At 32.5% G+C, this 22447-nt stretch overlaps 2 protein-coding genes across 4 annotated transcripts; one reads left to right on the top strand and one right to left on the bottom strand.

Moving 5' to 3' along the window:
* Positions 1 to 11498: 11498 nt before the first annotated feature.
* Positions 11499 to 14344, bottom strand: LOC128875891 (uncharacterized). Of its 2 annotated transcripts, XM_054121889.1 has the most exons (4): positions 14158 to 14344; positions 13824 to 13997; positions 13522 to 13654; positions 11499 to 13438 (listed from the first exon to the last, which is right to left on the bottom strand). In XM_054121889.1, exons 1-4 carry the CDS (start codon positions 14188 to 14190, stop codon positions 11700 to 11702), a joined length of 2079 nt encoding a protein of 692 aa, XP_053977864.1. In that variant the 5' UTR covers positions 14191 to 14344; the 3' UTR covers positions 11499 to 11699. The 2 variants fall into 2 exon arrangements, with proteins under 2 accessions (XP_053977864.1, XP_053977873.1); XM_054121898.1 differs by lacking the exon at positions 13824 to 13997.
* A 6-nt stretch (positions 14345 to 14350) lies between these two features.
* LOC128875902 (protein phosphatase 1H) lies at positions 14351 to 18656 on the top strand. Of its 2 annotated transcripts, none has more exons than XM_054121920.1 (7): positions 14351 to 14455; positions 15569 to 15763; positions 16322 to 16579; positions 16665 to 16882; positions 16982 to 17252; positions 17408 to 17667; positions 17735 to 18656. In XM_054121920.1, exons 2-7 carry the CDS (start codon positions 15578 to 15580, stop codon positions 17988 to 17990), a joined length of 1449 nt encoding a protein of 482 aa, XP_053977895.1. In that variant the 5' UTR covers positions 14351 to 14455; positions 15569 to 15577; the 3' UTR covers positions 17991 to 18656. The 2 variants fall into 2 exon arrangements, with proteins under 2 accessions (XP_053977895.1, XP_053977884.1); XM_054121909.1 differs by lacking the exon at positions 14351 to 14455 and adding an exon at positions 14939 to 14959.
* The last annotated feature ends 3791 nt before the right edge of the window (positions 18657 to 22447 follow it).

The raw sequence follows: 22447 nt of genomic DNA, 5'->3' as shown, positions 1-22447 counted from the left end.
AAAAAGGTCTGTAAATGGGGTGCTGACGTCAAATTGTGTGTTTTTGTATAACTTTTTTCTGAAGGGTGGACAAATGAAAATTGTGGTTGGACAAACGTGGACAAATCGTGGACAAACGAATGCAATTTGATTTTTATAAAAATTTGCATTTGGAGTGCCAACTTCACGAAGCTCAACACCTGAATACATTTGCAGGCATTGCAATCTTAGGCGATCTATAGACAATACAATTTAGTGTACAAATCGGTAATGATTTAGTGAAACATTGTAACCTATCATAAAACGTGTGGTGTTGTGAAAGAGAGCTAAATACGAAATAATTAAAGAATGAGAGTGGTGACAATACCTACCAGGAAAAAGATACGGTATTGGTAAGTCAATAATTACCATTATTAAAAAGCGGAAATATGCTATTGAGAACTATTTGCAACAGCTACTAGACAAAAAACTGTACAAGTCCCGAAAAATGAAACCTTAGACCTTAGACAATATAGTTTTTGAGTGGTTCATAGAATGTAGAGAAAATGGAATACCGCTTTATGGGCCTGTCATATTTCAAAAAGCTACATTTAATTTCAGAATTTGTGATTTCTATTATCAATATTAACATTCAGCTTTTTGTAATGCATATAGGAAAATCAACATTAAAAAAATACAAAAAATATTCTATTATCCGTAAATTGCCATATTCAAACATCCATATCAATTAATTCGAATAATAGAAGTTCTACTGTACTTTCAGTAATACGATTATGCAAATATAACTTTAGAAACATTATGTGTCCTGATTCCCAAAAGACAGTCGATCCCTACTCCTTACCGATTTAATTCATAGATCCAGCGGTTCAAGAAAGGATCGATTGTCAAGAAAAGAAGTAGGGTCAGTGAAGACCTTAGAAGTCTTTCTAGAGCAGATACCCAACAACTTTAAAGTTTTGAAACCATACAGTGGGTGTAGTAAGTATTCGTACACCGATCAATTTGCATGAAAACTATGTACAATTGAAATTTATTAACTTATTTTTTATAAACAATGACATTCTACATATTCTCGGAAATCTCTGGAATAGATAGATTACAAAAAAAATAGCTATTTATCTAAGTTGCGAAATTAACAAGAAAAAAACAATTAATCGATAGAAATATTGAAGCAATAAGTATTCGCACAACTGTTTAACTTTTAAAACTTGATTAAAAAAAAAAAAGAAATTTACATTAGTTTATAAGTATATAATACTTCCTTCGTGAGATGTACTTTTGATTTTATAATTATTGTAACTCTTGTAAGCATTAAATTAACTAAATTATTAGTTATTCGAAGTGGGATCTTCTTCAATTCCTCTATCAGAACCATTTTTAAAAGTACTTTACTGGAAAATTGAGGTTTTCTAATTCGTACGAAGCAATAAACTAATGTGTTTACTTGACAAACTCTACTGTAAATGGTTCGTCATAAGAATCGTACAAATACTTATTGCTTCTATACTTTTTCTCACTTTTCGCATTGTTTTGTTAATTTTACTAATTATATTAACTAGTAAATGTTGTTTGGACTATATCTATCTTAGAGACTTCCGAGAATATGTAAAATATTATTGATTATAATAAAAGAAGTTAAGAAACTACAATTTCACACAAAAGTTTTTTGGCAAATTGATGGATGTAGGAATACATTCTACACCCACTGTATGTGTTCAAGGCTTGTGTTAAGTCTATCCCCTTCACCCTGACGGTCACGCAGGAAAATTCTCAATTATTTATCCGCTTGGCACGGACGTCGATTTCTATGCTTCCTCGTTCCCTAGAAAACGGCGCGAAATTGTCGAGCACAGGCGTTTCCGCGAAATCGAAGCCCGCTTCGCCTCGCTGTAGACATGTCTGGCAACATTACGCAAGACGGTATAAAGTTTTTCGTTTTACAATTTTCAGAATCGTGACTTGGCGGTTGCATCAATCTCTATTGTGCCTTCTGTCGAGTGTCGCGAAAGGGACGAATAAGGAGGTCCTTTCACGTTCGCGCCACTTTTTTTCCACCGATATGTATGTACGTGGAAATCCGCGTTACGTCAGGATGTTTCCCACTATGCGCGCCGAACGCAGCGTAATGTTATCGCGCAATAACCATTCGTGTTATTATTTCCGCCATTTACTCGATTTTATAAGCATTACTTTTCGCCCAGCGATCCGATCCGTCGTTTAATTTACATGCCCGATCATTATTACGAATGCTCGCGACTCGATTGCTTATGGGAAAAGAAAGGCCTCCCCGGTACCTAGAAGCTTCCATTATTTAACTTTTTATGAAAACTCCTACTACCAGACTTGCTGTGCAGTAAGATGTGTACCATGGAAATAAAAAATATTTGAACCATCTAATGCATTCCAAAATAATCTTCTCATAGTCTCGCACAAACAAAGCAATTGTTCATATGTTCAAATACAGTTTCTTGCAATAAACCAGAGTTGCAACATGCGGGTAAAGATAAAGATTCTTCTATTTAAAAAATTGATTAATTGATTACTCTAACGAGACACCAGTATATAACAAGAAACCATTTGCGTAGAAATATTAATATGTACTAACAGCTTAAGCAATGGGACGAGATTAAACAAAAATTATATCAACATTACGTCCAAATTATAAATAAACAACAATATTATATCAAATTTTCTTAAATATATGTATATTGCATATGCATATATTTATGTTTCTTTCACTATTTTTTTATTTTCTATGCTATAAAATTGTATACCTATAAAATCGACTTAGCTACCGAGATTGTAAGAGAATTATCTTATTGTTAGATTTTATTTAATCATAAACATTTTTAAAATAGAACGTGATTCCATTTTTGGCAGAATCAGATAAGATAACAAATTATCTGAATGGAGGTGAATACAGGAAAAGAAGCTTAACGATAAACATGAAGTAATTCAAAATGACAACATTCTTCTTAAATTGCAAGAAAAAAAAGGCTTGATGACGAATAGGGAATAGTTGAAGTTAAAAAAGCTAAGATTTCGTTCTATTTTTTCTTTATTAAAGTAGATAGAGAAAAAGTTTATTGAACTTTCATATATAAAATATAATTCTCTTTAAGATCTTATTTGAAATATTCGAAAGAATATTTACAAATCATGTATATGTATGTATATAAGAAAAAACTAAACGAGATAACCATCATTACATTCACACCACTGGATCATGGGACTTGCGTGATAGAATAACGATAAAAAAAACACAGATTCATTCATAGAACTTAAATTAGTGTAACTCCTTCTCCCGGCATTACTTTCTTGAATAATGTCTTCACTACAACCACTCTTACATGGTATCCTTTTACTTATATGAGAACAGTTTTCCCACTGCTTAATGTACAATTATAACAAATTAGGCGTGGTTGAATTGTATAGTCGCTTTTTGCAATGTTAACATGAAATGCAATCAATTATAGAAATCTCGGCAAAAATGTAACAAGAATTTAGCTTGAATGAGTCCGAAAGCATTCCAGATGGTATCGAGCATCATTAGAGTAGTATAAACAGTCTAAGTATCAATTTAAATTGGTTTCATGTTAACCCAAAAATGGAAGAAACAAATAAAGTTTCACTTCAAGATTGATATCTACTCGGCTAAAAAACATAGTACAATTTGTGTAATCTACCGTCTTTCACCTTTACCTGGTGTTTTTCGATAATGAAGTTTGAAATATCAGGCTGAAAATTACGGTTCAGGCTACTTTACGATACCTCCGTGATACAATAGGAATAAAAAGCAGTTCCATTTAAGGAACTTACATTAGCGTGACTCCCTCTCTAGTTACTACTTTTTCTATAAATGTCTTCATTACAACCATTCATACGACGTGTTTTGCCCCGCTGTTTGGTTCCGTTGCTGTAATTTTTTGCTCTCCGCTCAACGTGAAATTGTAACAAATTATACGTCGATGAATATACAACAACTTTTTACTATATAGTACATAAATGTCTCATCAAACGCAATCACTTAAAGAAATCTGAACAAAAAGTTAACAAGAGCGTAGCACGAACGAATTCGAAAGGAATAACCAACGGAAAGTGTCTTCGTGCTCGAGGTACTTACCATTAGTTTCGTACGATGCGCGAGAAACGCTACCATAATTGCGATTATCATCGCCAAATAATGTAACGCGGGAAGCGATAAAGTAACGCGGGAATGCGATTACGCGTTAGAAACTGACGTTTTCAGCATGAATGAAGAAATACGTATACCTACTTTTTACTCGCCATAAACCCTTTTTTCTCGCTGAATTACGAAATGCTCTTATTGTGTGTTGGTACGCACAATTTGTGCATTCATTCTCTTTCACTTTCTATGCAAACGCGTGAACTTCGTGCGTATGTCAACAAAGCAGAACAAACAAGATCCTACGTTTCGCGAGGGAATAAAATTTGACGAGGCGTTTGTAAATATAGGTAGTAAAAATTTTCAGGTGAAATCGCTGGTGCATTATACCTTTGTGAGATTCGAGGCAAAATGGAATTTAGTATTACCACGTAAATAAAACAAACGAATAACGACAAGTTCTTTAATCAATCTTGTTTTATCGATACCAAACATACAAATTCCATAGCATAAGAAAAAAGAACTAACCTAAAACATTAATTTAAAATTAAGATTTGTCTTTTGTTTGGTCTTGTAAGTATCAAGAATACATTTGTGAGTGATGTGTATTCTTTGGCGAGATCGAAGAACTTTAGAATATTAATAAATGTTTATTTGTTCTTAAGTTCTCATATGCACTCAACTAGTTTATGTTACAGTCGTAAATTTATAAGTTAAAAAAATAAATTAAAGAAATACTATATAAATTATAGTATTTCTATATAAATTACTATTCTAACTATGGTTACTATTAAATTTCTATATTAAATACTATATAAATTATAGTATTTCTTCTTGCATATGGTTCTTTATATTTAGTTCAAACTGATTTGAATTATTTGTATTTGTTATTATTTTTAAAAGGCTTTTGTACACCTGTATACCTGTAGAAAGTATTACTACGCAATGGCGAACATTATTTGGACAGTAACACACACATCTACATCTAATTGAATAAGTATTTTACTACCTTATTAATTTTGTTTGGTATATATTATTTTCAATACAAAGTACCGACAATTTCATTAACTTTTCTTGTCAGAGGAATTCCATAATACAAATGTATTGCATAGATGACTCTAAAAATGTCAATCTTTGCCGCTCCGTGAGTAAAGAGCACCTTTGCGTAAATTCATATTTCTGCGCTCCCATGAAACGAATTTTGCAAATTAGAATGAAATTAACTTTCAAAAACTTCTGTTTATTTAGTATAAATATAAGATATACGTATGTGTAAATACATGAAAATAAAGCATTTCCGAAAAAACACTTTGGATTTTGATACGTATCATATGTCACTTATTATTGTATACTTATTCTCTCAGCTTTAAGCGTCACAAATTTCGTATCCATAATATCATTTTCTATTGATATTATTAATAAATCAATTTTGAAATGGCGTCCACCTAAACTGTTTATTTACACTCAGTTTTTCGAACAAAAAAACTTATTCTTCGTACATTATATACGAATAACAGCAATGAGTTTTTGGGAATTATTTCGGAAGGCTTCCACTAATCGGAACTCTAGATAAATGTTTCCTTCGTCTACCGAATAATATGCCACTGTAGACAGTAAACATTTTCTGTCAAATTCGAATTGACAAAAGAAACTTCTAGGAATCTCGTGCAATTAATACAATTTGTTACTGACACACAGAAGAATCGCATCCTTCCATACTTTCCCCTCTAACTATGAAATCACAGGAGTTGTAGCATTTCACAGGGGTGGAGTGCGACACGTCGTAGAAACGTGAAAGGAGTATAGAATCCTTCGTTCTACACGATCCATCACGTTCGTCGATAGACGAGCTTGTTTGCACGAGAAATGATAGTCAACGTTACGTTAATATTGGTACTGTCAACACCTACGCGCTTCGAGTTTGGGTTTTACTTGTACGTTCGAATCTCACCACCCGCTGAATTTCATGAAAGGAGCCGGGGTATAATTACGAGCTGACAAGCAAGAGAAACAAATTAACTGGAAAAGAGAATAATATTAACAAGCACCTAGAATGCATAAAATTATCGTACTGTAAAATCAATAACTTCGAAGAATTTAAATGAACATGTTAACACGGAACAAATTTCTCGTTTAATTAATTCAATTGTAGCGATGCACGGATTGCGACTAAAACGAGCTTGCAAATTTATCGCAATTATTAGGCCATAACTTCGCAAGCGTACGATAAATTACTTCCAGCGACTAAACCACGTCTCTCCTTAATAAAGCTGTATCGAATTCTCCAGAAACGGACAGGCATTTAATCAATGCCGTCGGAAATGAAAAGACTTAATCGTACACTACACTCGTTGCGATAGTTCGTAGATTGTTTGTTCGAATTGTCCACGTACCTGACGTTCAGGCGTCGATTTTACGTTTAATCTACTTCTAAATACGATGCACAGTTTTCCTACCCTAGTAGCAATAAAGCTAATAATAGTAGCAATAATATTGTTGGCATTTTGATGGGCCAGTGACGTGGTATCGATTGGCCAACGGTTAAAATTGTCGCCCTTTTCTTCAACTGAGCCAAAGATCACACCCAATGTAGGCCCCACGTTACTTTCAATATAAAGAGCCAACTGAAAATTTCTTCCCGTAGGGCCAACTCTTGATTACGTACAATAAACCAACAGTAGGCAGACTATTGGCTCTACTACGCTTCAATAAAACAGCTTTCAGAATGTTTCTTGGAGATTATTTCTTTTACATATGAGATTTATATCTTAATTGAATAATAAAATTGAAATAAAAACCAATTTGTATATTTGAAAAATATTTTATTTGAAATTTTGTAATGTTAGTCTTTTATTCAACTTTTGGATGTGTAACGTTCATTAACGGCCATTATTCCCCCTTGTAAAGCTTTATTAAATTTTGCCATTAATTTATATGGAGGCCACATCCATTCTTTTTTTAAAGACGTAAGCTACTCCGATCGTACAACACCAACACTTCCATTGTCACCATCTTCAGTTGCTTCAAATTCAATTACTTTGTACATTATGTAAAAATAAAATAGAAAAAATATTATATACGAAGCGCGTCTAATCGTGATAAATGCACGCGTTCAACTGCATTAGTGCCTCGTCTCTTCCTACCGTCGCCTTTGTTGATCAGTTTTTTGTTTTATAACGGGTCGTTGTTAAGAACAAAAATTCACATGAACTAAAAATGTATATTAAATAGAACGCAATAAAACAATACGCATTACTGTTGTACGAATGGATCTTTCACTTTCCATATTAAATTACTACTTACCTGCTTTACATTAGAACGGATCACCAAACGGACTGCAAGACGCCATGCAACTGCACACAATATACATTTCACAAGAAACAGTCATTTCACCTTTAACTCGAAAGATAAAACACTCGCGTTGCGAATTATATTCGTAATTCATTGGCTTTGACTGGCTTCACGCACGTCATTTTCAATCATTATTTGTGCTTTATTGTAAATGTCAATGCGTAACATAAAATAAAGTAATGGATAATAAGAATTAACTGTCTGATGACAACGGCGGCCGCCCAGCATCACATCGATTAAAAAATAAAGAAACAAGAGTTGAAAGACTCGCCCCGTCGTTGTGCCGGCAACAAAGCTTTTCATTTGTTTTCATTTTTGCTTTTAGCTGATACGACGTAGTATTATTGTTGTAACGTTCTTGCTAGTGTTGCAAGTTTCTTATTAATTAACCAACTATAGTAATTGTTAGCCCAACATTGGGTATTTGTAGAAAAATTGTCATAATCCTTTTAACGTAGGCCCTTATTTGGGCATTTGTAGGCAAAAGCACTAACTATATCCCAACTGATTCCCAACTATTGGAAACCGTGGGCCAACCATAAATGCTACTAGGGTAATTCTTTATTAGAATATGTACGAAGCTGTTATATATATTTATATATGTTATATGTATAGCTTCAATTAGATTTCAATGATTCGTATCAACAGTCAAGTCTTCTCGTAAGTCTTTGCATATTTAATTATGCGAAATTTTGAGTCAAAGATTTTGTATTAAAAGAATTGAACTTGAATTTTGTTGTCAGGATATATTTAAAAATGGATAAGATACAGTAAATCTCCAGGAATGTTTTTTTCAATATACACGATAATTTGAGAACGTTTCATTTGAAACATACCAAACAAATTATTCTGTTATAACTCATCAACATCTGCTGAATGGACAAAGGATTTTTTGAAATTTTGATATTCACCAAAATAGTAGTGGTTTAACTGAAAAACTTCATTTTTCAACGTTCGAAATTTTGCTTTTCCCTTAATAAAATATCATTATGTAGATGCCTCTAATAGAATATCTTGTTTGATACGTTGAGATGAAACGTTCTCAAATTTCGTGTACACCGAAAAAGGGAAAGACGTTCCTGGAGATCCGTTACCAATAAATCAATTTATATGGTAAGTTCAATACTTATACTCTATAATTATGTTTAAAATCTTGAAAAAAAATCTTGAATTTTGGCTACGACAACTGCGTATATTCGCTTAGAGCGAATAAAATAATTTAGTGTCCGAGAAAAATTGTACAAGAAGATGACCACTCTGTGGATAATTGATATCTTTTATGTATCGGTACTAATTTTTCATCAATACATTTTATTCAAAGAAACATACAAAATCATAGAAAAGAGTGCTTGTTTGTAATGGGATCGATTAAACACGATTCAACATAAAATTATGAATTTTTAGAAATATCTTCCAAAGGAATCTAAGCACGATTTAGTAAAGGTTTAATATCGAAATTCCAACTATATTCTACATAATTAATTAAAATTTCCAAAGAAACATGTAATATTTGACAAATTTTCCGCTCGACTCTGCATAGCTTATATTATCCAAGTACAATGAATGTTATAATAGTATATGTAGCGTCGGAACTGAAGTTATATCTTGAGTTATGGCGTATTGAGTTATTTCGTGATTCAGATAATAAAATGCAAATAAACATGCTAGTAAATAAAAAAACAACAATATTTGGGGGTAAACCCCGAGGAAAAAAGACCTTGCGGTCAAAAAGCTCGTAAAATATGTTTTAAATTAAAGAATACATGCATGCATATGAGTGCGTAAATTGTGTATTTATGTATGTGTGCCAGAATGACTGCGTATGGCACAATCATTCTACGGATCATGCATGATCGCTATAATGCGGATGACGACGTTGAGTCGTCATCGGCAATACCGATTAACGGTAGCGTTTATAATTTAGATAATTTTATGTTATGCGTTATTGTTTTGTGCTAATTGCGTACCTTTAATATAGCAAGATTGCGGATACAATGGAGACGATGCTTGTATGTTTTCCATACAATTGAACGAGACTCGGTTTCTTTTTACAAATTTCATGTTAAACCTCTTTTTTTTTTTTGTTTAACGCCGACAACGCATCGTGGTCGGCGACGTTGATTACTTCAGACATGTATAGTATTTGTCTGAGAAGTTTGTCAACGACCAAACTAGTCGCGCGATATTCAAACAATTGGATCTGTTTCGATCCAACAGTATATAATCTATAACAATAACAGAATGAAATAAATATAATAATATTTTAAAAGGTCCTGCACAAATTTGAGTAAACATTTGTTTCCAAAACTTCCCTCATTGTCAGTATCTACAAAATTCGACTAAATCATATCCGATACGCAACCCCTTTTATTCAAGTGTTCTATGAAAAAAGTAACCGTTCAGCAACATACTTCCGTAATTGGTAACAAATTGTACTCCCGCGTGGAGCACAGCTCACTCGGCTAATCGCTAATAACATCACGTTGATGGCGGAGTTTAACCAGAAACAGATAAACAACATTCCATGAGGAAGATAAACGCAAATAATTATACGGCCCCGTTACTAAGAGCTATTTTCCATATTACGCGAACCCAATCTGAGAAATTCCTTGTCGACGAAACAGTTGCAGCGTTTGTGACGTTCAAATTTATCGCCATATTAAGTGGTCTACCGGTTCGCGGTATTGTAAATGCAACTTTCATCGGAAGTAGACCATCCAGAAATTCCCGGTGTTGCGCAACGACGGTGCAGGATTACTCATTTAAATTCCACTCGAACCTCGTCAACAATCTGTCTCGCATGATGCAGAGCACTATCGACCTTTCTACTCTCCTCGCGAAGTTGTCGGGCTCCCAGCCTTTTGTATCTCTTATTTGCATCGTCGCGGAGAAACTTTCCAAGTTCCACGGCACCGGAACCACCCATCGCGATCGAAAGTTTCTTGTGCCAAGACCGTCGCTGGTTCTGAAAAATCTTTCCAACGGTACTGGTGTCGTAATGCTCCCGTGCAGCATTCAGAGACATGCAACGACAAAGTCAATGAGACTACGTGCGTACCAGTTACCGCATTTCCTAGGTCGTGCAAGGATCATTTATGCGCCGCGATAAATGCATACCGCTTTTTACGCGCGTCTTGGCTCAGTCGACTTCCGCACTGTCCACGTGCCGATTGAATTGAGCCGTACACTATTTGTATATAAATGGGTTGTTCCTCTTTTAGAACAAGATGACAATACCATACTATTTGGTTGACCCATAATTATTTGCTGTATTTCAATTAGATGAGAAAAAAAAACAAATTTATTGATAGAAGGAATTCACGAAATGACTTATCACCATCGTCTTGCAGAATATTTCTAGGATTACAATTCTTATTAGACAAATAATATAACGATCTGCCGATGATGTAGAAGTAGCTGAGATTGTAATTTTAGAATATCGTTCCTCTTATGCTAAGACTATGAATGTGTGATTCAATAAATTCTCGAAGTCGAAGTTCTGGCATTGCTACACTGATCTATAACTCACACTCATAAATCGAGCTTAAAGTAGGTATAATTGCACGTGTTATCTGACGTGTAGATTTTTCATTTCTGCATAAAGATAAGAATACAAAAAAACATTCAACAATTCAAAACACATATGCATTTACTCAAAAAAGGGAAAATCCTATATTTACAGTATATGTATACAAAACATAACATACATTAAAAATGTCTAATTAATTTAAGGACATGATTAGTAATTAAGTATACACCTAATTAAATTATTTACAATACAACAATAAGTTGTCTGCGAAAATAAGGAAAGCAATGATCAGATCTTTGTATTTATCACATACACGAACAATACATATCATCTTGAACATGGAGATTGAAATCATATTGTAAAGTATACTAATATACCAGCCGAATCAACAGCTGTTATTAATGTAAATTAATGTGGAGAGATCGCGTTAGTAGAATCGCAGATTTCAATATCCGACATGACACTACCTTATAACATAAATATTAATGTTATTAAAAACTTTATTTTAAAATCAAAAGTGAATTAAAGCTATTTATTACGATGTCTGTATATACAAATAATTGTTATCATTAATACAATAATACATTATTACTTATTTAAGAATCTCGATACATCATACTATAACACTGTACAATTTATTTATCCTATTTCACATATTACATAGATGACTTCAGATTCAAGCAGTACAATTATGTCTTTGATATTCAAATTGTATTAGTCAGAATGTGTACTAATAATTGTACTTGTTAGCTTGTCTTTTTTTATCATACTTGAGTTATCAATATTTGCATTATCACCTAAATCAGTTTCTTTGTTAACATTGTGCTCCTCAGAATGTACAATTGATGTAGAACTACTTTCAATTACTGAACTCGTGTCAGTACATGTAATGGAAGATGCATCTTTATCTTTTAATATGCTAGAATCAGTATTATTATCGGTAGTACCGAGACTTGTAGCAGTAGTTTGTTTTAAAGCTAGATACTCGTTAACCGAACCTAATGGATCTTTCTTCATACCTATCTTATTTCCCGTTTCTATTATGGGAGACGATGATAGAGAATTTGTATTTGGAGATGTACTAAGCTTAGAAAGTCTTTGACGTTCCCTCAAACGTTTACGAATTTCTGACTGTATCTTGGATTCTTTTATCACATTTTGAACATCATCTGTTTGATAATATCGACTTGCCCAAGTTTCAGGTCCATTTGTTTTTTGAGTAGAACATATTCCTGCTTGAAATCTGGAATCACCACTTTTGGTAGTTACTTTATTTTTATTTTTATCATTTTCACTGCTTTCTATATCATCCATGTCATCGCAGTAATTATCTAAGTCAATTATTTCATCTAAGTCGATGGACTTCTCCTCATCTAATAATATTTTTTTCTGTATATTTATTGCTTCTCCAGAATTTTTATTTTTTGTTGAATTATTGTATATTACTGTTGGTTTAATATCATTTTCTTGTTCATTTCCATTTAATTTTATATTTTCAGGTACATCATCTACTGACAAACACTTATCTTTCTTTACACTCTTTGTATGTTGACTTTCACTGCGTGATTTTTCTTTCTGCATATCTATTTTAGAACTAGCATTTTTTGATTCTTCCTTAGTATGTAATTTTTTCTTCATTTTCCGTCTCTTTCCATTAGATTTCGACTGAGTATCATTATTAGCTATATTATTGCTATGAACTCGTTTAGAAATGTCAGTCTTAAGTGTATCTGATTCTTTATGACTTTCTGTTCCATTTTTAGACACTTCATTTTCTTTCAACTTTTCTATGCTATTTACATTATGTATATTGTTAGTATCTTCATTCTTAGCACCCTCAATATTGTCCTTTGTGTTCATAACACGTTCGTTCTCCAATTTTTTATTAATACGTACACCACCATGAGACTCTCCGTCACTTTCACTAGACAATAATTCAATAGTCGGAGTTGGTTGAACCACTAAAACTACATCTTCATCCTCAGCAGTACTACTCTGTTGAGCACTAATAATCCTTTCCAACTGTCTTCGACAATTTTCTTTTTCTTTCATTTCTTCTTGTTCAGCTTTAGATACAGCAGTGCCAGTTGCAGCATTGTCACTTCCTTTAGATTTAGATGCATTTGGTATTATGTCTTCCTCTTTCCTTATTAAGGCTCGTATTGCTCTTGCACGCATTTCTAATTCTAACAAATCTAACAAACTATCACCTTCCTTTTCTTTACTTATTTCTGCCTGTTCCTCTTTCTTTATTTGTATATTTTTATAAGTATTATCAGGAACCTTTTTATGATTAAGTTTACTATCGCTCCTTTTATGTAAAGATTTTCCTTTTTGTTTAACTTTATCCTTTTTTACCTTTGCTTTAAGAGATTGCATACCTTCTTCCTGTTTTATTATATCCTCATCAGTAAACCATTCCTCAGTGTCAGAGATGATTTCAAGAGAAGGTCCTATTACCATAAAAATATATTATATACAACACTTAAATCTTTACACTTTTGTCTACGATATATATGCTAGTTTTTCTACATACCTGAATCATCTGACTCAGTTGTATCAGATGATTCTACCATGGCTTTCCCCTTTAAGATACACAATATACGTGCCTTTGACATACCACTTAATTCATTAGCACACCATTCCTCTAACTGCTCAAAATCCATTTTCTATAATAAAGTAGTACAACAAAATTCTAATAAACTTTTGAGAGTTAATACTCAAGATACAAAGAGATAATCTAAGAACAATCTTTATACAAACGTAGCTTAATGCATTATGTTTTATTACAGAAAAAGCAAACAAAATTTGTTTAGCGCATCATGTTAATAAACTTACTCTTAAAACTTGGGGTAACATCATTTGTATTTTATCTGCTTTAACAGACTTAAACAGTTGACGAGCTAATTCTCGACGATTTGACAAATAGTCTCTAATTGGTTTTAAATCTTGTGCATCTATTTCGTCCCCTGACGATGGGGAGGTAGATGTATCGGATGAACTACTGACATTCTATAATTTTATTTTATCTCATTACAATAATTTATTAGATACACTTTTTCGTAAGTATAAAAATAATATTTTGAAACAATTTATTTTCCAGAAGGATATTGCACAGATATTGTTCATTTATAGACTAAAGATAAAATATAGTACGAAAAAGGTTAATTACCTCACTATGTGCTATCTTCTTTACTTTAGACATATTGTCAATGAAATATTTCAAATACAACAAATTTGTGTGAACTACCTTTAATTCGATTAACTTCCACTACATTTAAGGAACATTTCCAATTACTTATTTACTCCACAATTCTATGTTATTGTAAACATCAAATAATGAAAACATCACGTGACTACGCGAGTACACGGTCACTGCCTTAACCACTCAGCTACGCACGAATTTTGTTATCGATAAAATAGAAATATCCTTCACAGTAAATATCAACAAAATTGTAATCACAGACGAGGTAAAAAATAGATTTTACCTCTATTTTTTATTGTTATCATTAATAGAGCAGAACTCTTCTTTTATTTTGAATTCGTAACATGAAAAGTGACACGATATTGATAAGGGAACTCACAAATCCCTTTACTTTTTCCTGATTGATTACATTTTTTTACGTATCCTACATGTCCGTCTTTCGATACTCAATGAATCATAAAGATTACAAAGATTTGTCCAATGTAAAAATTTTTACTTTAGCACAAATACAATTGTTCAATATATTAGCAACAATGGAATGAAATGGTTCTTAGAATTACTGTCTCTGAGTAAATAATTCACTTCAAAATCATTAATTTCTCACGAAGTCGGTAAGTTAGTCCACGGGATACAGACTTGAATGACCGATCTATCCTAGACCTTGTCGGTGTAATAATACATAGTCACTTCATAATCAGAATAAAAATTAGTAGTTATCAATTTTATGTAAAACCAAAATAGTTGCGTAACAAGAACGTATAAAATGAAAGTAAAAAATTATACAAAACTATTAAGAACATTTTAATGATAGAAAGACATGCAGAAAATTTTCCATTACTTAAATTGTTTAACTTACAAAATAATTAAAAATTTATTGCAATTAAACTTGTTTTTGAAAAGTAAATGTCAAAATAGGAAACGGTTCGAGTGATTAGGTGTCGACAGTAATGGTGTCGCTATGTAAAGCTGCTACCTGCTACTCGTGTCAGGATATAACCTCTGTCACTGTTGACAATTATTTGTCAACAAACTATTATTAATCAAAGAAATTACAAATCTATAAACAATTCGATGTTTAATGATTCCTATTTTTTAACATAGTGTTGACGAGTTTATATGAATATTGTTTTTAGTGCGAAATTAATTTTGTGAGTTAGAACTGACAGATGACAGATAATCAAATCAGCAATTACAACTTTATTATACTTTTTCGCTAATGTTACCATACGTATACGCCAATGATTATACTCTAATACGAAATAAAACATAATTAAAATGCTGTTGCCAAAAATGTTATTTTACTTTTAAGATATATGTTATGACAGAATGTATTAAATTTGTCATATACCACATTTGTTATTTTTGTGTTCATAAATAGCGACAAAACATGCTAAACAGATTTAAATCAGCATTGATGAATGCTGTAGGTGCTACTGAACTTGGCCTACAGTATCCTAACGATTCAGACAATGACGCATTAACAGATTATATCAATTCAAACTTTATCGCAAAAGTAGAAAATAAACCGTATAGTCGACCTAGTTTCCTAGGATTAACTACAGAAGAAACTGAAGTACGTGCATTAATATATAATAGATATTATTGTTGACAATTGATATTATTTCATTCAAGCTGCTCATACACCTAGCAATAACAGCAACATGATCTAAAATAATGATTAATTAAAAATTGACTATACATAAATTGGTAGAAAGATATTTCAGAGTATTATCTAGTATGCAGACCTTTTGTGCTAGGTCTATTCATCAGAATAATTAACACTATCTTTGTTTTTTATGACTAAGTGATAACCATAAATAGCGTCACTTATTGACCAATGCCATTTTGTTACACACTCTTCTACTTTGTCTCATTCTTTAAACACAACTACTAAGCCACAGGTACACATAGCTGCGTCACTAACAATAAGTTGGACTTCCATTGAGGTATGGAAGGAATGAAGAGTTGTGTATCCACTTCTGGAATTCCTTTCTTTTACCCAACTTTATGTATATTAAAATTTTACATTATATTACACATCTAATTTTGTTATCATCTTATAGTTATATTGCTGAGGTGAATGAATGATGTAAAATAATCAAAATATATTTAGTGTGAATATGATCGATAGGTAAGTGCTGATCATAGAGTCAGACCAATTATAGTTCCAAGAGATTTAAGTCGGTTGCCATGGTGTGCTGGTTATGCAGAATGTATAAATGCTGGGAAAAGTACATGGAACGAGGATCAAGCCTCTGCAACCAGAGGAGATCTCAAACTATCAGATGTTAATATCACATTGCCTTATATTATGTTTTCCATGTTTGATGGACATGCTGGATACCAAGTTGCTTTAACTGCAAGATTACACTTACATAGGATAATTCTTGTAAGAGTAACAAAAAGTTTTGTGTACCATTGTATGTATTTTATGCTCGTAAATCATGTTTTTAAGTGTATGTAATTGTTTCTAGGAAAGGTTAATGGCAATACCTGGAAACATACTACTAAATGAAGATGAAGATGAACTAATAAAAGGACGAGATTTAATTATCGGTGCTATTGAGTTAGCATATAGACAAATGGATCAAATGGTAGAAGCTCAAGCTCAAGGTGGAGGTGGTGGTTGCACAGCCATCACTATTTTATTTCTCAATGGAAGATTGTATGCTGCAGGTGCTGGAGATTCAAGGTAAACTCATAAAATTTGGACGTCTAACATAGATAACAAAGAGCATGTAATATAAATAATAAAGACCTGAATAACTTATAACAAATAATTAATGAATAGAGCTGTACTTGTTCTGGGAGAACATCAGTGTGCATTGACAAGAGATCACACTCCTGATTCAGAATCAAATCGTGTTCGAGCATTAGGTTTCTTAAGAAGTAACGAATTATTGAAAGGACATTTCACACCACTGGAGTTTCGAAAACGACCTATGCAAAAGGAATTGGGTTCCACAGTTCTGTACAGAGAACCTTACATGACGGGTTGGGCATACAAAGTATTAACTGATTCTGATTTAAAATTGCCTCTCATCTCTGGACATGGCAAAAGGGTAACTAATTTTCATATACAAAAAAACAATGATAGTTCTTACAATAGACATTTAAAGCAATTTTGATATTTAGATGTATAACATCTAGGAAAAGTTAGCAATTCTCATTCTACTAAAACCAACATGTAATTATGTAATCTTCATTTGATATATAGAGTCGCGTTATGGGTACTATAGGAGTGACACGTGGTTTTGGGGATCATGGTTTAAAAGCAGCTAATACAGGAGTTAATATAAAACCATTTTTATCGTCACAACCTGAAGTGCAGTCCATACATTTAGACAGTTGTAATCTCACAGAACGTGATTGTATTATTGTAGCTACAGATGGACTTTGGGATGTTGTATCTGATAAGACAGCAGCAAATATACTTAGAAAGACGCTTGCTCCTGACACACCTTCGTTAGAGTACAGGTACTGTCTCTTAAAAATTAAAATGTATATTTTAAAAATAGGAGTTACAAAAACATGTTAACTACAGGCTCACAATGGGTGCTCAAGAATTAGTACAAGCAGCAAGGGGCAAGTTAATTGGACGAGTTTGGGTAGGTAAATCAGAAAATCCTGAAGAAACGGATGAGAAATTCTCACCTATGGCATCGGTTGATGATATCAGTGTTCTAGTGGTACCATTATATCCCTATTTGTGTGAACATAAGCAATGGTTGAAAACAACACATCAAGAAAGAAGATATTCTATGGATTCATTACACATATCAGTTAATAATTTAATTTAATTATAATTATGTATAATAGATAATGAAAACTGTAAGAACTAAATATTTTACACTTTAGTAGGAAACTTACAGCTGAGATCGAGTGTATATTCACAAGTTAACGTGATAATGAATCACAGAAACATAATTGCTTTTACATCGCTTTTAACAAATAGTATTTATATGTATATTATAATTTTAATTCAATGGATTTTTTTTGGAGTGATAGTCTATTATATACTGCCACTTTTTAAAAGTGTGGTTAAAAAATGCCATTATTATTTAACAGAACATTCCAATTTTAAAGTGTTTAATATAATATAAGTAACTTAATTTTAAATGTTATGCAGCATCCAAAGTAGACGTAAAGTCTGTTTAATTTCTTACAATATATACATAATTTTGAATGCATTACAGAGAACAGTAAGGAAACAGAAGTAGCAAGAATTTGTACAAAATTAATCTTACTACAAATACATATTGCATCTAGTAACATTCAATGATTGATCCATTCAAGCCACTAAAAACAAAAACTATAAATAAAATGTGCATTGCTTTATTTGCAAGAATAAATAAAGAAATGTACGTTTCATTATACCTTTATACAATTTAATTTCTTTCTGGTGTAATCAGTGTAATTGAAAAATGAAATAAATGTAATATTGCATTCAATTAAGGTATTTTTAACTCATTTCAAACCAACCTTATTTCAGATTGGTAAAGCAATCTAATACAATTGTAACAAAATGATGAAAGTGTTATTTAGAAGAAAAATATATTCTATTACGAACGTTGAAAGTTTACTTGACAGGAAAAATATTTCTGCCACTCTTCATTCACTACATCGCATACACAAACACATACACACACATATATACATACACTTTATATTAATTAGACAACAATTAGATAAAATTATAATACTATCTCAATTTGTCCGTTTTTCTCAAACGCTCGTGGGAAACAACGGAACCTTGTTCCGTTACAGTTTGCAGTTTGAACTATTCCAGTTCTGCGCATGCGCCGCGTCTATTTCAAGTTGCGTTACTTTCAAATTAGAAATAACGTGCATTTCTCAATTTCGTATATCGTCGAACTATAACATGAAATATTTACAAGGTTTACTGTGAAATATTTAAGAGCAAACTGTTTATAAGACATGTATAACTTAACTATTTAAAAGACTTGTTATAAATCTGCATATACCCATGTTACTTTATAAAATCAAGTAACTCGAATATTTCCCAAATTTCATCTTCCTACAAAATACTTAATAAATCAAAGTTTTTAGCGCATCTTCTCAAATAACTGTTTATTATTAGATATTTACTAAAGCAATGCACACAAATAAGTATGAACAAAATTGTACTCCTTTTAAATTAATAAAATAAAAAGATAAAATTGTCTGTTCTAACTTAATTTATTATTTTATGTTCATTATTTATATTGCAAGTGAAAGCTCTAATTATTAATTTCGTCCATATGAATTTATTGGAAAAGTACTAGCCATTTACATGGTCATATACTTGTTTATTTAATTTGATCTTTGTGGTATTGTAATTGATGATCTCCATCCTTAGATAAATATTGTATATATATTCGAATCGACATTGTATTTTAGTAATTTCTTTATTTTATACATTGAATACCTATTTTGAAGGTCTCTGACCATCTCAGATCGTCATCTTCTTCCGAAGAGGATCATATGTACTCTTCTCTTATGATCCTGGAATGAACAGTTTATGTGTAGTTATAAAACGTCACAAAACGTCAGTATAATTAATTCTAACAAAACGGAAAGTAATAAATTTTCAAAGAATGTGGACAGACAAGGAGAATAGATTTGAAAGGATTAAAATATAGTTTGCGAGAAACTCAGATCATTCGTGAATCGTCGAAAGATTTCATACAACTTTATTTTAAATAATGCAGATGTGTGTGCACATGGCACACGTACGCACAATGTCTAGCGCCATAATAACGTCAAATGGATTTTAATGCGTCATCAATGCCGTTCCATACCAGCAGCGACAATATAAAAGGGCACAAAGATAAAAAGCGTCGCGAATCACCGTAGGTAAGTGCTCTCCTTCACGCGGAAGTACGCGCGCTGCCTGCGGAAGCTAAAGCCACTGTGACAGCTCCCTGTTGACCTCGGCGTCGTCCGATTTTAAAAAGCCACCGCGGCTTGAACTGACAGCTTTCCGAACTCTTCCTCCCCGTAAGCCATCAAAATTTTCATCGCTGTGAAAATATCATTTCTACCTATCCCAGCTTAGCCAACGAATTATACATGGCTGAAAGCCGCGTTATCGTTAAACAATTACCCTTTCGAGAGTTGAGATTGTACTTCAGGAATTAAAGGATTATACACCAATGAAAGTGTCACTTCCCATTTCACGGGACATTTAATGTAGACATAGATAGAATTTTCAATTTTTTGAAATAATGAGATATTTTGCTAGTTTTTATTAGAATGTCGGTATATGAAGAGAACGGCGAAAATGTTGTGAACATTTTTAAGTCGTTTAAGCAAGCATTTATCTTCTGTTATTGAAATTAACAATTTTCTTTGACAGGACGGTACATGAAGATAAAAAAAGGTATACAAAAATAAAGATACAAATGGAAGTAATAAACAAAATTCAGGAATAAATTACAGAAACTAATATATATATATATATGAAAGTGCATACGTGAAATATCTCTGTGAATGAATAATAACAAATTTTCTTCTTGAAACAAAAATTTCTTGTCTAATCTGAGCAAGAATAAATAAAGTATAGTATGTAACACGCCCCATTGTTTCATTTTTATACACCACGTCATTTACAAGAAATAATTTCCTTTAAAACATTCTATTTATGCAGTTTCTTTCATACATTTTTTTATTTACGATCTTCTTTCAATTTTCTCGTATATATTTATATTCTTTATTTCTTATTCTGTATTTTATAAGCATTTTTAATGCTAACAAATTGGACATCATTTTCTCCCCTATCTCCAGGAATGTTTTCAGTTACATAGTTTTAACATAGTGCAGAATAAAATAATTCCACAAATACTTTTAGAAACGTTCTGCGTAAGATGTATTCAATCCTTCGTAAATGGCAACAAAAAGGTTATGCGTTTGGTTGTAATCCGCGCGAAAAGTTTACTTTATCACGGGAAAATTGATGGTGTTACAGAATTTGACCGACATAATTTACGTCTACCTTTTTGATCGAGAAAACGAGTATGCGTTACTTTTTTAGCAAATGTCAGACCGCAAGATACGTTTTTCGTGGCGGGCGAGTTATGACAGGCTATCTGTCACGGTCATCATCGATGGTAACTCCGTGGATACCAAGGGACGCAATGCTTCTCTCGGCGAGGGGTGGCGAAAAGAAAAGATAAAGGAGAGAAAGCGAGAAAGAACGAGTAACTTACGGTGTATCGGAATGGCCGCAAGTTAGGGGTCTGGTACCACCTCGATACATCATCGTTAGAGAACTTTGGACGGCTTCCCGGTTACGCCATTGATGGCTTCCTCCGATAGGACGTGATGTATCTGCCTCGCATTGCTGCAACGTGGAAGTAGCAGCCGGATGCAATTTGAAAGTAAAAATACAAATTAAGTGGTAGTAAAACATTTGTCGACGGTCGTGTTTGTATATCAATCATGTTTCTCCATACCACGCGGCGTTCAATCTGTCCTTTACATGGGCTGACGCATAAATTATCAGTTAATTCGATCGCATTACATACAATTAACAAGATTCAAAACATGTGTAACTTGAATATATTAGAAATTCCTTTCACCGACATCGTTGAAACTTATAAAGAAAAAGCTAGACATAACACTTTGAGTATGATCAAGGACCAGGGTGCCTTTAAAGGGATGAAATACTTTCAATTATATTTCAATGACAGTAGCAAACCATGGTACTTTCGCAGTAAACATAAAAGAGAATTTATTGTCACAGTAAATCGTATCAGGTCTGGCCATTATAATCTTGCTGCCTCTCTTGCTCGCATTAAGATAATAAGCGACCCTAAATGTAAATGCAGCTATGAAATCGAAGGCATTAATCATGTGATTTGGCAATGCAGGCTCTACGATAGCTCAATGATCAAGCTAATTAAGAAGCTTCAAAAGAAGAAACAGTGTCTCTCACTTAATGTTGAATCGCTTGTTGCGAAGCCTAATATTGCAGCTTGTCTATGTATTTTTGATTTCTTAAAAGAATGTAAACTGCGGATATAATGTACACGTAAACTGTATTATACATACTACTGTATATATGAACCTTATCTGAGGTTCTTAAATAATAAAAAAAAAAAGTTCTAGAACTTTTACAATAGGTTCCGTTGAAACAGTTGAAATGGAATTTTGATAATAATAGTTTTGATATAATATGATCTGATGAAAAGAGATAAATAAGATAAATAAAAATTCATAATAATAATAAATTTATTTATTGTCGCATCAGCTTGTA

Source organism: Hylaeus volcanicus, chromosome 1, assembly GCF_026283585.1.
Source record: "Hylaeus volcanicus isolate JK05 chromosome 1, UHH_iyHylVolc1.0_haploid, whole genome shotgun sequence".
Taxonomy (NCBI): Eukaryota; Metazoa; Arthropoda; class Insecta; order Hymenoptera; family Colletidae; genus Hylaeus; species Hylaeus volcanicus.
This window is presented reverse-complemented; position numbering and strand designations above follow the sequence as displayed.

What these genes read in the sequence shown, in the direction of transcription:
- LOC128875891 (XM_054121889.1), bottom strand. Translation starts at nt 14,190, where the DNA reads ATGTCTAAAGTAAAGAAGATAGCACATAGTGAG. An exon ending in TGTTACCCCAAGTTTTAAGA is followed by an intron (nt 13,655 to 13,823) that starts GTAAGTTTATTA and finishes ACTTTATTATAG; the next exon opens with AAAATGGATTTTGAGCAGTT. An exon ending in AACTGAGTCAGATGATTCAG is followed by an intron (nt 13,439 to 13,521) that starts GTATGTAGAAAA and finishes TTATGGTAATAG; the next exon opens with GACCTTCTCTTGAAATCATC.
- LOC128875902 (XM_054121909.1), top strand. An exon ending in GCAGGTGCTGGAGATTCAAG is followed by an intron (nt 16,883 to 16,981) that starts GTAAACTCATAA and finishes ATTAATGAATAG; the next exon opens with AGCTGTACTTGTTCTGGGAG. An exon ending in TCTCTGGACATGGCAAAAGG is followed by an intron (nt 17,253 to 17,407) that starts GTAACTAATTTT and finishes TTTGATATATAG; the next exon opens with AGTCGCGTTATGGGTACTAT.